The sequence below is a fragment of the Ctenopharyngodon idella genome, chromosome 15 (genome assembly GCF_019924925.1).
Source record: "Ctenopharyngodon idella isolate HZGC_01 chromosome 15, HZGC01, whole genome shotgun sequence".
NCBI classification, from domain to species: domain Eukaryota; kingdom Metazoa; phylum Chordata; class Actinopteri; order Cypriniformes; family Xenocyprididae; genus Ctenopharyngodon; species Ctenopharyngodon idella.
The window spans coordinates 25,541,530-25,558,930 of record NC_067234.1 but is presented as its reverse complement, the minus strand read 5'-3'; the positions used below and the strand labels follow the sequence as shown (position 1 = coordinate 25,558,930).

Below are 17,401 nucleotides of genomic sequence, written 5' to 3'. Positions count from 1 at the left end.
CAGATATGGCAACCTCAAAAGCAGGGCCTGAATTTAAACTGTTAAGTACTTTGTACTTTTTCAACAATGGTCGAAAGTGAGTTTAAAAAAAAAAAACGTAATTAAACCAGTTCAAATAACAAACTGGTATTATCATTGTTAAACACGCCCCAAATTAAATCCAAGGAACATACATTGAAAATATAAATACATAAAAAAATTCTTTACAAAATAAGAGCAACTTGAACAAATCTACATTTGTGTAAATAAAAATTAATCAAAATGTTATCACACAAAAATTCAAACATGAAGGTTCCTAAACTTAATAAAATGTTGACTGTCCGATTTATATAAAAGAATATATATATATATATATATATATATATATATATATATGAAAAACTTAAATGGTTGAGCTCGATGAATGCAGCACTGACTGCATTACAGGGCTGTAAAAACTGTGCCATAAAATATTTGTTAATAATTAAAAATAGTTTTTTATTTCAATTAATTGAATATGACATTTGATGCATTTAAAATGATACCACTGGTCTGAATAACTATGGTATTTGTGCACTCCTCCTTCAAAGTCTATTTGTCACATGGTTTAATGGTTGTTGTTTTATTCTATGGACTCTTGTTTTGTAGTATGTTGTATTTCCTGTACCTCATTTCTGTTTCCTGGTTGTTCCCCAAGTATGCTTTTCACATTTATACTGCCTTCACGTGATATTAATAATTTCACATTCTGTATTTTTGTCTTGCCTTGTTTAATAAAATAAGCTTCAACCAGATTCTCAAACTTTGCTCCTTGAAACTCCAATTTGTGACATTATAGACATTATTGTGTGGTAATTATGATAAAGCTACCATGGTACTTTTTTTTTTTTTTTTTTGCTTATGCATTGAGAAATCAGTTTTTCAGTATTTTTCCAACTGCTATGACTACAGGCCTACTTTCTTTAATGGCTGTGCCCAATAACCTTTTAGACTTTGCCCTTAAAGTTTAGCTTCTAACTTTGGAATTGTAATGAGGGTGTATGTCACTTAAGTCTGAAGTATAGTGAATTCAGTAAAGCAAAAGGCACCAAGGTTGAAGTCCAGTACGAGGTAACATTATCTGCAACAGATTCTTTAAATTATTAAACCAAATTGTTTTTACAAACGACCAGGGCTGTCCATACACAGCTGCTGCTGCTGCTGCTTCTATCTATCTATCTATCTATCTATCTATCATGAAAACAAAGGGGAAAAAATGAAAGGGTTGGTTCACCCAAAAATGAAAATAATGTCATTTATTACTCACCCTCATGTCGTTCTACACCCGTAAGACCTTCGTTCATCTTCGGAACACAAATTAAGATATTTTTGATGAAATCAGTGAGGCCTCTAATTGCCAGCAATGTCACACCTCTCAAGGTCCAGAAAGGTACTCAAAACATATTTAAAACAGTTCATGTGACTACAGTGGTTCAACCTTAATATTATAAAGAGACGAGAATACTTTTCGTGCGCCAAAAAAAAAAAAAAAAAAACGACTTTTCAACAATATCTAGTGATGACCGATTTCAAAACACTGCTTCGAAGCTTAACGAATCTTTTGTTTCGAATCAGTGATTCGGATCGCGTATCAAACTGCCAAATTACTGAAATCACGTGACTTTGGCGCGCCGAACAACTGATTCGAAACAAATGATTCGTTAAGCTTCGAAGCAGTGTTTTGAAATCGGACATCACTAGATATTGTTGAATAAAGTCGTTATTTTTTTTTTTTTTTTGGAGCACAAAAAGTATTCTTGTCCCTTTATAATATTAAGGTAGAACCACTGAACTCACATGAACTGTTTTAAATATGTTTTGAGTACCTTTCTGGATCTTGAGAAGTTCGGTGACATTGCTGGCAATAGAGGCCTCACTGAGCCATCGGATTTCATCAAAAATATCTTAATTTGTGTTCCGAAGATGAACGAAGGTCTTACGGGTGTAGAACGACATGAGGGTGAGTAATAAATGACATTATTTTCATTTTTGGGTGAACTAACCCTTTTAAAGCATTAAAAAACTGTGTTGTGAAACTGCTGCCCTCTAGTGGCTGTAAATTTTACTGTCACATGAAAACTACAAATTAAATGCGACTCTAACGTTTTGCCACAAGAGGACAGTAACCTTGCATAACCTCCACAGCTGCACTGACCTGAGTAAATACAGTGTTTCTTAATAGCTTTTTTTAATGATCAATTCCAAGAACGTTTTTTAAATAGTGTGGATGCCTCTATAGGCAATGTTTACTGAAATGGAACAATTACTTCAGTGCGGCTGTGTTGTAGTTCATGTAGATAATGTGCATCAAAATATGAAGACAGCTTTGAGGACTTAATAAAATATGTATATTAAAATTAATCATTAGATCTGTATTTAGCGTTGGTGTGTTTGTCGCCTCTGCAATCTCACATTCTGACAGGAAACAACGGACAAAGAAGCAGCTCTAAGCTCTTCACAGTCTCTTTGACTGCTTTCACAATTCACCCACAAGATGGAGACTCTTGTGTATGTCCCAATCTGACAAACAAACGATTCTGTATTTATTATTCTAGCTGAGGCAGATATTAGCAATGTTTAGGGAGTAACTCAGTATTCCCATTGGGTTTATAAGTAGTTGTTTATTTGTATAAACAACTTGATAATGATTCGAAAAAAGCCAGTTTGTGCCAGATGAATTATCAAATACTCTCGTCTCCTTTTAAACCTGCATAGTGCTATGTTGTTGCTCATAAATAAATGTGGAATTTAATGCCAGATGTTGCCCACTCCGGCTAATTCTTTGGTTTTTCTGTGTTAGTTGCAGAAACAATAGTGCGGGTGCTCTTATATAGAAGGGGGCAGATGGGGTCCCCTCTTCAAACAATGTGTGTAGCGTGGGGGAGGGTGTGATGCATTGAAAGTCATCCTTGACGAGATATCACCCTTTCACTAGTGTGACAGAGGGGGGAAAACTGCACGGGTTTATGTGAAAGCTCATAAACCCATATTACAGGAATGGAGAGCTTTAGCCACCGCCATCTGTCCGAAATTAACATTTGCGTGCAATGAGTTACTGGTAAACAGAATGTGATTTTTTTTTTTTTGCTTGTTTCATGGTATGTAAATATAGACTTATGAAGTCTATTATTTATTTGTCAGATTGGGTGCATATATATGGTGCATATGGATACATATCACACCGATATATTTAGTTTATTCTACAGGAAAATAAAGAAGTGCACTATATATATATAATATTCGTGCAGCTCCTTAAGAGGTTCCTCTGAGCGTTTCTTTTTTCCTCTGTGGCATCTGCTTATATCGGTTAAATGTAACACGGATAAACCACAGCATATGTGAACATGCTGTATAATTCTAGTCTGACTGCATCATCCCCAATCCCATCCTATCTGGCCTGTATTCAACTCCGGATCCGTGGAAGCACACACAATTTTTAAGCAATGGCATCATGTATCGCAATTCCCACATTACTAAAGCTTTTGTAGTTTAAATAAAATAATCACCCATTTTATTTCCTGAGTAATGAGCTTTTCTAGAGTGGGACTGGTAGAATAAACAAAGCAACTGAGTTTGATTGTTTAACATTGATTGCATTTCATGGATGGCCAGACTCAAAAAACACAAGTGTTTTATAGTCATTTATTTTGCTCAATTTTCCCTCTGTAAATAGGAGCCAAATGTCTCAGTATCGGCTTGCCACATACCTCTACTCACACTGAGCGTAGGCCTATGTATTTCAGATGACACTGGCGCACTGCTGAGTTTTTCCACAGAAATGTGAAATTGCGTGAGGTGGCTCTTTGTGTTCATGCAGTAGACGGCGCAGCATCACCTTGATGCGAATCTGGAATTAGAGAAGTGCTCGCCTCCGGCCCTGTGTTGACACAGGAGGAGTGTGAGTGTGTGTGACAAGAGGATCTCACTGGGCACTGAGGACACTGTAAAATATGTATTCTCTATGTTTGTACAACATCCTTTTGTCCATCCATTCATTTATACTCAATTTTATGATTTTATTTTATTTTAAGTGATTTTTTTTATTAGTAATGTAAATTCAAAGTTGTCAAAAAAATGTGTATTATTTGTTTCTTTAAATTTTACAGATTTCAGTTTTTGTTGGATAGTATTTTGTATGTTGGTACTAAGTTTTCAAAGCTCAAATACTGCAGTAATAATAATAATAATAATAATAATAATGTACAATTAAATAACAATAAAAATAAAACTACATTAAAAATACAATTAAATAATGATGATGATAATAAAATTATTGTTAATAATAGTAAAATTACATTAAAATGCATATTTCAAAATATTATTTTATTGGTACACATTAGTACTAAGTTTTTAAAGCTCAAATACTGCAATAATAATAATAATCATGTAAAATTAAATAATAATAAAAATAAAACCATTAAAATAAAATTAAATAATAATGATGATGATAAAGTTATTGTTAATAATAATAATAATAATAATAAAATTACATTAAAAATACATATATCAAAATATTATTTTATTGGTACACATTGGTACTAACTTTTCAAAGCTCAAATACTGCAATAATAATAATGTAAAATTAAATAATAATAAAAATAAAACTACATTAAAAATAAAATTAAATAATAATGATGATGATAGTAAAATTATTGTTAATAATAATAAAATTTCATTAAAATACATATATCAAAATATTATTTTATTGGTACACATTGCTACTAAAGCTCAGATACTGCAATAATAATCATAATCATGTAAAATTAAATAATAATAAAAAATAAAAATAAAACTACATTAAAATAAAGTTAAGTAATGATGATAATAAAGTTATTGTTAATAATAATAATTATAATAAAATTACATTAAAAATACATATATCAAAATATTATTTTATTGGTACACATTGGTACTAAGTTTTCAAAGCTCAAATACTGCAATAATAATAATAATAATAATGTAGAATTAAATAAAAAAAAATTAAATTAAAACCATTAAAATAAAATTAAATAATAATGATGATGATAAAGTTATTGTTAATAATAATAATAATAAAATTACATTAAAAATACATATATCAAAATATTATTTTATTGGTACACTTTGGTACTAAGTTTTCAAAGCTCAAATACTGCAATAATAATAATAATAATGTAAAATTAAATAATAATAAAAATAAAAATAAAACTACATTAAAAATAAAATTAAATAATAATGATGATGATAATAAAATTATTGTTAATAATAATAAAATTACATTAAAATACATATATCAAAATATTATTGTATTGGTACATACTGGTACTAAGTTTTCAAAGCTCAGATACTGCAATAATAATAATAATAATCATGTAAAATTAAATAATAATAAAAAATAAAAATAAAACTACATTAAAATAAATTAAATAATGATGATAATAAAGCTATTGTTAATAATAATAATATTACATTAAAAATACATATATCAAAATATTATTTTATTGGTACACATTGGTACTAAGTTTTCAAAGCTCAAATACTGCAATAATAATAATGTAAAATTAAATAATAAAAATAGAAAATAAAATAAATTAAAAGTAAAATATTTTTAAAGATATTGTTAATAATAATAATAATAATAATAATAAAATTACATTAAAATACATATATCAAAATATTTATATATTTTAGTTTAACATTATATATATATATATATATATATATATATATATAAAAAACAACAAAAAATATATTAATAATAATAATAATAATTATTATTATTCTCTTATAATAATAATAATGTACTGTGGTCGAATTCTTGGGTATTAGACAGAGACGAGCTGCGCATTTAGAACTACGACTTTTATTTTTCACAACCCTGCGACTATTTTTCAATGATGCTCTCGCATTTTTATCACCACCACCTCCTCCTCCTGTGTTGTCATGTGACAAGCAGGATTTATACTTCGCTTTGCCGGAGAAAATCAAATCTCGACCAATCGCAGCACGAGGGGGGCGTGTCTGTTGCTCCACATTTGACAGCCGCGGTCTCGGCTTCACATGACGTCACCCGCTGCTCTGCGCTCCTCCAGCAGAAACGCGCAAAGATGCTCTGAAAGCAAGACTGCAGCATCTCCGAGTCAGAGCCTACGAAAACATCGCATCTCCTTCAAGCGCTCGTCCAGCGCTTCAACACCATCCAGCTCTATCTGCAGGGTTTACGTACCTGCATGCGGGATCCGCTGTTTTACCCTTTCGCCTCTTGTACATTTCCCGTTGCTATTTATTATTCGCGCATCATCCCAATTTTTAGCAGTGAATCTTTTGAGTTGTGCTGACCACTGAGGTCGCATATTGTTTTCAGCAGGAGAGCGCCATCGCAGAGCCACGAGTGAGGACGTTTCCCACATCACTTGTTATTAATATCAGTAACAGCCTGAGCAAAATCGAGCCACTGGATATCGATGCGTCTTTCATTCTGTATCTAGGTTGCTACGGAGGATCGACGCACCCCAAACATTCATATCATCGTGGTTTCACATTTAGAAACAACATATCTGCGTATCGCGTGTAGGGAAAACGAGAGCGAGCCTACAGCTTCTTTATAAAAAATGATGGCCGGTGGGGCAGTGCAGCAAAACGGGATTTTCTCCAATCCGCATCATCACAATCAACAGCCGCACATGGAGTCTGATCCCCCCGATTCCCGCAAAAGACCCCTGGAGACCCCGACGGAGGCCAGCAGCACCAAACGCACAAACACAGGAGGTAAGAGCCAACTGCTGTCTACATAGGCAACTCACTCTTCCCAAAGACAAGTGCTTTGATGTAAGTCCCGACGGTAAAGATGAAAGCAAAATCGTTCATGGCAAATTCATTCATTTTCGATTTCCACGGAGCATCTCACCATCTAACGTGGTCATGATTCACCGGACATGTGCATCTGATATTTTAAATTCATATTTACAGTTCGCGTCCATTTTAAGTTGCCCTGAATTGGTGCTTGCGTCTAGTCTTACGCACCTACGACAGTCGTTTACCAAACACATCCTCAGTATTCCTAAATTAAAAGGCTTATGTATGGGTTGTATATTACTAAATATAGGCTAATATCATGAGCACGTACCCAAACATTAGAAAACATGGCTCGTGCGTTGCGTTTACGCATCCTTGCTATCACCACAGATGACCTTGTGTTATGCTCCGGTGCCTTGAATCTTTACTCTTTTATTTTGAAATCTGGCCCTGAATACTCCAGTTATGAATGACAAACGATTATAATATTTGTGTGAGATATACAAATATAGTGTTATATTATTATATAAGTTGCAGTATTTAATATAATATGTTACTCAGTTAAATTAAGTAAAAGCCTGATTTTGTACACATTTGCATGCTTCACCTGCTTCAGTGATATTTGGATGTGCACTAGATCCTTCAATATTTAACTGTAATCTATTGTTTATACTGGACCCATGCTTGCTTGTTTATTATGCATTCCGGCAGATGCCATAAGAAGTCTTGAGTGCACTACACTTGTCTGCTAAACTGTTATGCAGGCTAGTTATCTAATTAATCAATTAAAAACAAAATAATCGTGTATTTCTTTAACCCTTAATCTGTTTTTCAGCCGATTGGTTAGTCGCTTAGATCTTAGTTTGTTAGCAGATTAAGAGTGTAAAACATAGTTTTTCTGATTCATAATGATTAAATCCTCACCTTTAGTGTCATTAAGCAGGAAACCATCTTCTTTTTTGAACTTCACGACATTTAAGGCAGAGCAGAAGATATAAAGCATCTTGGTATTAGTGATATTAACAATATATCTCAAATGATTGGCTGAGGTCAGTGTTTGTTTTCAGTAAAGGCCAGAATTAAAAAAAAGTGCAAGAATCTCTTATTTCACATGCTAAAGAGGTTTTTCGAAAAAACAAGTATTTGTAGTTCCAGTTAAAGGGTTAATAATGGCGCATAGATAAGTGATTGGCGGATGTTTACATGTGAAAGAATCGATGCAGAAAGCGTAATGAATTGTCAGTCAGAAGAAGCATGCTGGACCCGTGGGAGGCATAACCTGCAGATCCATTTGCTCAAATGAAAAGACTTTGATGCTTAAGAGATCTAGGCTTGACTGGAATTTATTTACCAAGACAGATTATTCTATGGGATTCCCATAGCTATGGAAGGGGAATTTTAATATTGTCATTTCCAGGGCCTGCAAATGACAAAGAAATTATTAAAATCTTGAAATGTCACGGAAGGATAATGGACATTTCTATTGGTAATATACAATTTTGTGTTGTTATGCTTAACTATTAAATATCGCCAGTTAGAAATTGTGCATGCAATCTCTGTTAAATTATTTTAAAAAGCCTTAGCCAGTTACGTAGTGTAAAAGTTACCGAAATTCATTAACCAAAAGCTGTAAAAATACTCAATTAATTTATTTCCATTCATTCAAAATAGTGTATTTATATGGTATCAGTTAAACTTACATTTAACTTATTTTAGTATTATAATATGACATTGTTGTTCTATCTTTAAGCGTCTATATTTATATTAATTTATCCATATTTTTTAACTTAAATGTTAGGAATTCTGAAAAATAATAAAATGCAAATGCTGATTTTTTAAAAATGATTAATTTAGTGTTTCGTATCTCTAAGAGTTGGTTAGACATGTTGATAAATATGTGAAAGGGAATTTATATTTATATTAAAAGAGTTAAATATGGCATGAAAAAGAGAAAAGAGTAAAAATATGGCATGTATTAACATGGTTGCATGTTTAGAGTCAACATTTACCCGTAGTTTCTGCTTTGTGGTTCATATTTAAACACCAGAAGTTACACAGGCAGATCTTCGGCCAAGTTAGTGTGAATCTGAACCATTTATGTAGTTTTTTTTTTTTTTTTTGGACTACTTTGGAGTTAAAACTAAGGATCCAGCATAGCATACTGGAAACGGGAAAAGCAACTGACAACAACAGTTCTGCTATGACAATAAGAGGTCTAATTTGTTTTCTTATAACATTTACTCTTTGATTTAATGTTTTCATACATGTAGGATTAGTATCATATTTTATATGACTTGCATATTGTTTTAACTCTTTATCTAGTAGATTAAATCATGATGTGGCTGACAAAGGATTGTATTTTGAAAGGCTGCCTGAAAACAAAGTTAAAGACATTAAAATGAAAGTCAGTTGGCTTAAAAACAAGAATCATTTTCCTGCCAATTGATCGTTAAGGCTTCGACTTCAAGTTCACCAAAGAGCTTCTCTCCACGTTCCCGAGCTGTCTCATAAGATGTAATGTTTTAATTTTGTAAATGGATGAACTGGCACAGGACAGTGCTTCCATTTACAAAAGGTTGTTTTAGGGGATACATGTCCTAGCTGGACGGCGTGAGGGGACTGTGACCCTTTGAGGCCGCAAGAAAACGTGGAAGTGTGTGTGTATTTGTACAATCCCGTGTTGTCTTTACTATATAAAGACATTTTCAGATGCTGCTCGGCACTAGCGAGTAGCCTCTTTTTTAGATTCTCTTGCTTGTGCATTTCAGCCCGCAGGATGAGAAAATAGACGCAGGATCCGTCTTAGAAGGGGTTGTTACGTAAACATGATTTGCCAGCTGTGTTTGAAGATTCACCCCCACCCCCTCAGACATTATACGGGGGACCAATAACCGATTCGTCGCTGTCGCCCACCTTGTTCACTCACATCCTACAATGCAATACTCCCACCGGTTTTCAGATTAAGTGCACAGTTTTTTTCTACAGCAGTTTTTGATAGGCTCAGCAGAAAATACATTTAGGGTGCGCTGCGTTCTGCTTCCGCATCATTTGTTTGTTTCGCCTCTAATCATGATTATGGGTCGGGGCGATCGTTTCTTCCTCCTCCCTGGGTCCATATCTCTCATCAATAGTTACAAGTCATTGATTACCCATGCAACCCTCAGCCCATTGATCACCGTACGATCACTTCAAAATGAAGGGGGCGCTGCTTCAGTTTTTTCTTTAATGCACTGCGTCAAAGAAAAAAAAAAATCTCATGCAGGATGGCGAGGATTTGGGAGGGTGTTGTGAAAGGCAGCCCCACATTGGATGATTTGCTCGGCTTGTCTGCCTTGGAATGGAGGACGGGACCTGAGATGAATATGGATGAGATGAATGAAAGAAGCAATGCAAAAGCTTCTCCTCGAGTCTTCGCGCTTGTTAGAACAAAGCATGCTGCTTTCTCTCACGTGCAGCAGAAAGCGAGTAGGATGTTTTATTTCGGACTGCAATGTTTATATCGGAAGCCATTTTGGTCAGGCAGTTGCTTGGACAGCCGTGCAGGGAAAGTGGTCCTTTCATCACTCCAACTAAAATTAGATGTTTGTTATGCTTAAGCACAAATGCTGTCTAACCCAATGATTAATTTAAAGTCGAATACAGTATAAATCTATTTAGTCAAAGACTAAAAAACAAAAGCAAATGAAAAAACTAAATATTTATTGCTTTGTGTCTGTTTTTGTAAGGCCCCCAACATAAGCTCTCAGGAACCTTCAATCCTCAAGCTGACGTTGCTTATTCTTGAACCACGGGTCTCTTGGGAGTCTCTAGCAACTGATGATTTGTTTTTACACCTACTGGTTTATTATAAGTAATACCCATTTGGGCTTTTTTATTAATTATTCTGACTTCTCAGTGAGTATATTGCGTGTAATCATAGATGTACACGCAAAACGAGGCTTATTAAGATGTGAAGTAGGTTGAAGGAAAGAATAACAGCATACCAACTTGTTCTTGTTTTGTTCCCGGTGTAGCACAATGGGAGGGACTCATTTCCCTCAAAGGCACTGCTACGGATATGCGTGTAGTGTAATCCACTGATTTTTCTCAGCCAGGGCTTTGTGTTGACAAGTGACAGGAAATAGGATTGATCCAACTCAAACTTGGGCTGTAGATGCTCTATGTTTTAGAAGAGAATAAACTGAGAATGCCTTTTGTTCTGATGTACTGATTATGGTTTATAAGCTTGTTTAAAGGAATATTCCAGGTTTAAGTTAAGCTCAATGGACAGTATTTGTGGCATAATGTTGATTTTTCTCATTTTCTTTTTTAAAAAAAGCAAAAATTAGTGAGGCACTTCCAATGGAAGTTAAGTGAATGTAAAAGCAGAAATGTTAAGCTTAAATATAAAAGCACTTACATGAATTCTGTTAAATTTTATTATTAGTAGTACTTTGAGCTGTAAAGTTCTTCTATAACTGTACCCAAAAAAGTTTAGTTAGGGTTTTTTCCACACTAAAATCATGTTAGCACGCATATTGCTTACATCTTGTGGCTATGTAGTTAAAACAGTGAGTATATCAATGTTTACAGATTGGCCTTCTTTACTAATTTGTTTCTTTTCAAGAAAATGAGGCATAAGTAAATGAATTCCTATTTGTGGTAATCAACATTATGCCACAAGTGCTGTTGTTAATTGAGTATTGAATAATCTTTGAATTTACAGTAATGCCATTGAATCCTGAACATTGTTATCAGGTCATGTTTAATTTGAAATAATAGTGAAAATAATTGGAAACCAAGAAGTCATTACTATAAAGTTCATTATTACTGCATCCTGTATCTTTATCCATGACGTCAACATTCATGTTCTTGATTTGAGCAGGAGGTTTGAAGGTAGACTCTGTCATTGACTCTGTCATGTGTCACTTTGTTTTGTTTTTCTATCTGACATTTCCACAAAGATTAATTTTCTCATTCACATTCTTTTAGAGAGATGCAACCAACCGGCCATCCATGATCCACCATTTTCATCAGATTTTGTCGGATTTCACGGTAATGTTTAATTTTCTGCCAAAATTACATACAGATCTTGTTATCTGCAAACCAGAGTCTACCTTTACCTTTATGATGTTGCTTTTTTCACTGCATAACCGCCATAATGCTTTGAAACATTTTGCTGCTCATAATTAAAGTAAAATGTGTAACCTTTAAAACAGCCTAATATTGTAATGAAAATGTGATGCTTGACATAATATCATGTGTCTAATGTGTTACATTAATTAGAGTAGATAATGTCAGTCTGGATGCAGCCTCTTGGTCCAATTTATGACAGACTTTTGTTAGATGCTTTTTGAAGAGAGAATACTTATGTATGCATGATACACATTATTTATGAACCCCACGCCATATTAATCAAGGTTAAATTTAGACTCATCCAAATCAAAAGGAGGACAGTCTTAGCTCTGTGGGAAATCTGGGTCATTGCAGAAAAGCATGTATCTGTAGTGTTCTGTAGACACAGTTTGAACCGCCTGTTTATAATGTGTGAAAACAACAGCAATTTTTAGTACGTGAGTGAAAAATCAGGACTTGTCATTTAGAGGTGTTCAGGAGCCTAGTTCTGAGTACATTTCTTTATGTCACAGTAACCTCCATTATTCCCTTGTTGTTTATGTAACTCATAATATGGTGGCATCCAGTACTAGTGTCGCTAAATATGAGACTATACTTCTTTAGTTAGAGATCTACTTCATTACACATCCAGATCAATTGGCATGTGATTCTACAGGATTACCTAAAGAAGACTTAAACATTGTTAAAATCATCCCATTGCCTACAGTTAAAGGGATAGATCACCCATAAAAAAAATCAAAAAAAATCTGACATTTACTCACCCTCATGTCATTTTTGAAGAATATTCAAGCCACTATGTTAAATATAATAAAAGTGAATGAGGACTGATTGTCAAGTTCCAAAATGACAAAAAAGCACCATGAAAGTATCATAAAAGTGCTCCATAATTCTGCACTATATTTGAAATCTTCTGAAGTCATAAAATAGCTTTGTATGAGAAACAGACATTAAGTCATTATTCACTGAAAATGGCATTTGCTTGTTGAAATGACATCAGAATCATGAAGAATCATTCTGTCGAGTCAGATCTTTTCAGTGAATCAGTAGATCAAGTTCACAAAAACTCACTGAATCAGTGAAGTGGCCTCATCAGTTACCAGCTCACCGGAGGCGACAGCTGTCAGTGAATTACGAGTTAAATTTCAGTACGTTCGCCACACGAACCTGCGCACAAATCATATGGACTACTTTTATAGTGCCTAGTTTTTCAAGCTCAAAATATCTCCGGTCCCCATTCATTGTAATTTACATGGAAAAGAGAGATCAGTACGTTGTTCAAATTTACATTGTGCTCCACGGAATGCCAAATACGGAGTGTCTATTTTACACTAAGTGCAAATAGTGTCCCTTGTTGGCAAATGCTATTTACACTAACTCCGCCCACCAATGTGTGGTTGAGTACTCAAGTTTTAAAAAAGACGCACAGAATTCAATGTCTTCAGTGGCGCAGCAGTAGCAAGTAAGGCTCGCAGACCTGGCTTTTAACGCGATCGGTGTGGGTTCGAATCCGCCTTTTGCCGAGTACGCTTTTATTTTCAATAAAAATGAAAATAATGTTCTAAAAGTGGAAATAAACTGCGAACGAGTGTTTAATAATATTAAAAGTGTTTATTGGGTAGGGTTAGGAGAAGGTGTAGGGAGGGTTTTTATTCTCCTAATAAGGCAGCATCTATTTAATAATTTTTATAAATATAATCATTTACACTCTATGATATTACTGCATCCTGTTAATGTACAGAAATACTGAGGTGCAATTAGTATCTGCCAATATTAAGTATAGATAGCATCTAATTTCTATTTACTCTTATTGCAAAGAACTGATACTTTTACATGGTGTAAATAGAATCTATCGCTATTTTCACCTAGTGTAAATAGCATATTGCTAAGAAAATGCTGCTATTGTCACTTAGTGTAAATAGAATATATTGCTATTTTAACTTAGTAAAAATAGCATCTACAGCTATTTGCACTTAGTGTAAATAGCATCTATCACTAAGAAAATATGCTATTTGCACTTAATGTAAATATCTTCAAATAGCCACTGCCTAAAAAATATCAGTCACGGAGCCCCTCACATGATATGCTAGAAAAAAAAAGTATATCGTGGCCACAAATTAACAATTTGTTCCCAGGACTTACTAATATGTCAGCACGTTTTACTAATTTGTTCCCTCTTTTTAAGTAAATAGTGCACACAATATAATAATTTGTTCCCTTGATTTACTAAATCGTGGCCATGTTGTAATAATTCGTTCCCTTGTAGTTAAATCAAAACGAGGAAATGCAATTAGTTCAACATGGCCACGATTTACTAAAACGAGGCAATGAATTAATAAATCGTGATTTCCAGCTCAAAACAATCTGATCTGTGACATCCATCTTGTTAACAGAACACTAACACTTCTCTTAATTTGGCTCACACGTAACTACAGACATGTGTCATTACTTTGTCAGTGATGCAGTTAAGTCGGGCCTTCGACCAAAACATGCCAAGCATCCCTGCCGTTGTTGCTGTTAGTTCATTTGTTTGTCCAGCTGCACTCTGAGATTAATACTCTGTGCAGTAGTCTATATCATTTTTACCCAATCATCAGTATTAGGCTGCAACTGCATGTAGCTTAGCCTAGCCATCAGCCTAGCTTGACAAGATAAACTGCTTCTCCAGAATAACAATCTAATCTAAAGCGGCCGTCTTCTGGGAGCCGACACAGATTAATTGTGGTGGAATATTAAGTGCGTACCCAAGCGGCCCAGGCAGAGGGATACAATGTCATGTTAAAGTCAGGGACCATGTACTGTGCTTCTGCTGACCTGGATATGCTGCAGCCAGGTAGAGCCCAACGATAGATGAAGCACTTTACTGCCCCACCGCTGCTCCACTTTCGAGAAAACCTTTGCTGACCTTCCTCAAGAGGGAAGTGAAATCAGGATGTCTTGTGCTACATTATATGTGCCATGCTCTTCACTTGCTATAAATGGCTACTTCTACACATTACAATGTCTACGTTGAAATGGAGTCTACTAATGTCTTTTCAAATTCAACTTTGCAATTTGATTGACATGTTTAACAAAATATACCCTCATCCCTGATCCTTTCCTACTTGCATAACTTGCAATTTTCTTGTCCTACTAACCTGTACTTTTTGTTCTTCTCTTGACTGTTAGCAGCCCTGCTTAACTTAAGCATTAATACTTGTGGTTCAGCTTTAATTACAACTCGTTAAGTCCACTGATCTTATTATAGTGGTCTTGTAGTTCTTTGCTGGTCTAGTATTTCAGTTTGACTTTTATTTATAGCTACCTTCTCTGATTGCCACTTAGGCAATATGTGCATTTTCTCATAAGTCAGGTATTAAAGCGTCTACCAAAAATGTAAAGCATCTAGCATACCGTTGCATAATTCTTTACTACTTTATTCTACATTTCAAAATAATAACAATTAAGTTATCAAATCTGTGATGTAGCACAAATGGAAGTATGTCAATTATGTAGTGGCCAAAAATGTTTTCTTAAAAAGATAAAAACGGTCTTATTTTAGCTTCTTTAAAGTAGCCACCCTTTGCATAGATTACAGCTCTGCACACTGGGCATTCAACCAGCTTCATGACGTGCCACCTGGGATGCTTTTTAAACAGTATATATTATTAAAGAAGTTCCCATGTATCCTGGGCACTTGTTTGCTGCTTTTCCTTCCTTTTCACTCTCCCTGCTAAAATTTATCCATTCAAAAAAAAAAAACATTAAAATATTAGGTTGTAGACATAATTTATATATGTCTACAAAACTAATTTCATGCATTTAAAGGGATAGTTCACCCAAAAATGAAAATTATCCCGTGATGTACTCACACTCAAGCCATCCTAGGTGTATATGACTATTTTCTTTCAGATGAACACAATCGGAGATATATTCAAAAATACCCTTGCTCTCCAAAGATTTATAATGGTAGTGAATGTTTTGAAGCCAAAAAAAAAGCATCCATCCATCATAAATATAATCCATACGGCTTTAGGGGGTTAATAAAGGCCTTCTGAAGCGATGCGATGGGTTTTTGTAAGAAAAAAACTAGCTTCTGCCAGACGACCGTACGCATACTGTGCAATTCGACTTGCGCCACAAGAGTAACCAGTGAAGCGATGTATGATGCAGGATGTAGGAGTATCATAAGCTTAGACGCCTCTCACAGTTCAAACAAATATGGCTGTGCAACAAACTGAAGCTCCTCTTCTCTTATATAGAAATCCTCTGACATTTCTCTCTAAAATTTCTCAATTTAGACTTCCAATTCATGACCGGTGTTTTGTTTTGCTCTATCCTCTGTGCGTCTGCCGGAAGCAAGTTTTACTTTATAAAGTTTTAAATACGGATATTTTTCTCACAAAAACCCATTGCTTCACTTCAGTAGGCCTTTATTAACCCCCTGGAGCCATATGGAGTACTTTTTATGATGGATGAATGTTTTTGGGCTTCAAAACACACCCTTCGTTCACTACTATTATAAATCTTTGGAGAGCAAGGATATTTTTAAATATATCTCCGACTGTGTTCGTCTGAAAGAAGATAGTCATATACACCTAGGATGGCTTCAGAGTGAGTAAATCATGGGAGAATTTTCATTTTTGGGTGAACTAACCCTTTAAACCCTTTATTATTTTTGCATTTTTTATTATTTATTTTGTATATTAAAGAAAAATGTTTATTTAAATATATTGCAAATATTTATTATTATTATTATTAGTAGTAGTAGTAGTAAATGTTAGATTACAGAATATGTTTTTTAAATCTTGATATTTGTTTGTTTTGTTTATTTGTTCATTTATTATTATTGTGTCAGATTTCGGTAAATCTATTGCAGCGTTAATTTTTTTCCCTTTTTCTTTTTCCAGAGGAAGGCGAATATTTCTTAAAGGTGCTGATTCCAAGCTACGCCGCAGGCTCCATCATTGGCAAGGGTGGTCAGACTATTGTCCAGCTACAGAAAGAGACCGGGGCCACCATCAAGCTGTCCAAATCCAAAGACTTCTACCCGGGTAAGTCTCCTAATTCCAGAAAGCCTTGAAGGGAACCCTCATCAACCTCCTCTTGTTTACTGCACTACTCTACCATCCAGTCATTAAAGCACCATTTTAAAGCACCTGGATTATTTTATATCTTAATTAATCCATGTTATTAGTCTATGCTAAGACATTACCAAAGGTACCTCGCTCCCAAAGTCACTGCGACTCCTTCTTAATGAGAATCATATGGGACGCTGTCACCTTTGGGCTTGCAGCCACACCATATGGCCTTTATCAGAGCTCAGGTTGCACATAGTGCCAGATCAAGTGAGGACAATGAGCTGAGAGACTCGCAAGTATGGAGTTCAGAGCTCAAATGAATGCCGATACGATGTTTGAATGCTCCTTTTCTAATACTATTAATATTTCGAGAGAAAAAGAGAGATGTTTTGTGTCTGTGTGTGTTGGAATTCTTTCAGATGTTCTTAGGGATGGGG

At 34.6% G+C, this 17,401-nt stretch overlaps 1 protein-coding gene across 2 annotated transcripts in view; it reads left to right on the top strand.

Moving 5' to 3' along the window:
* Window positions 1-6,055: 6,055 nt before the first annotated feature.
* The window catches only part of nova2 (NOVA alternative splicing regulator 2), a 65,546-nt gene continuing 54,200 nt past the window's right edge, over window positions 6,056-17,401 (top strand). Inside the window, exons 1-3 of one of the 2 annotated variants that reach the window (XM_051863046.1) lie at window positions 6,056-6,765; window positions 11,764-11,826; window positions 16,794-16,937. In XM_051863046.1, coding sequence (XP_051719006.1) covers window positions 6,609-6,765; window positions 11,764-11,826; window positions 16,794-16,937 — 364 coding nt within the window. In that variant the 5' untranslated portion in view covers window positions 6,056-6,608. The remainder of the gene's footprint in view (window positions 6,766-11,763; window positions 11,827-16,793; window positions 16,938-17,401) is intronic. The other variant, XM_051863047.1, reaches the window with a different exon arrangement.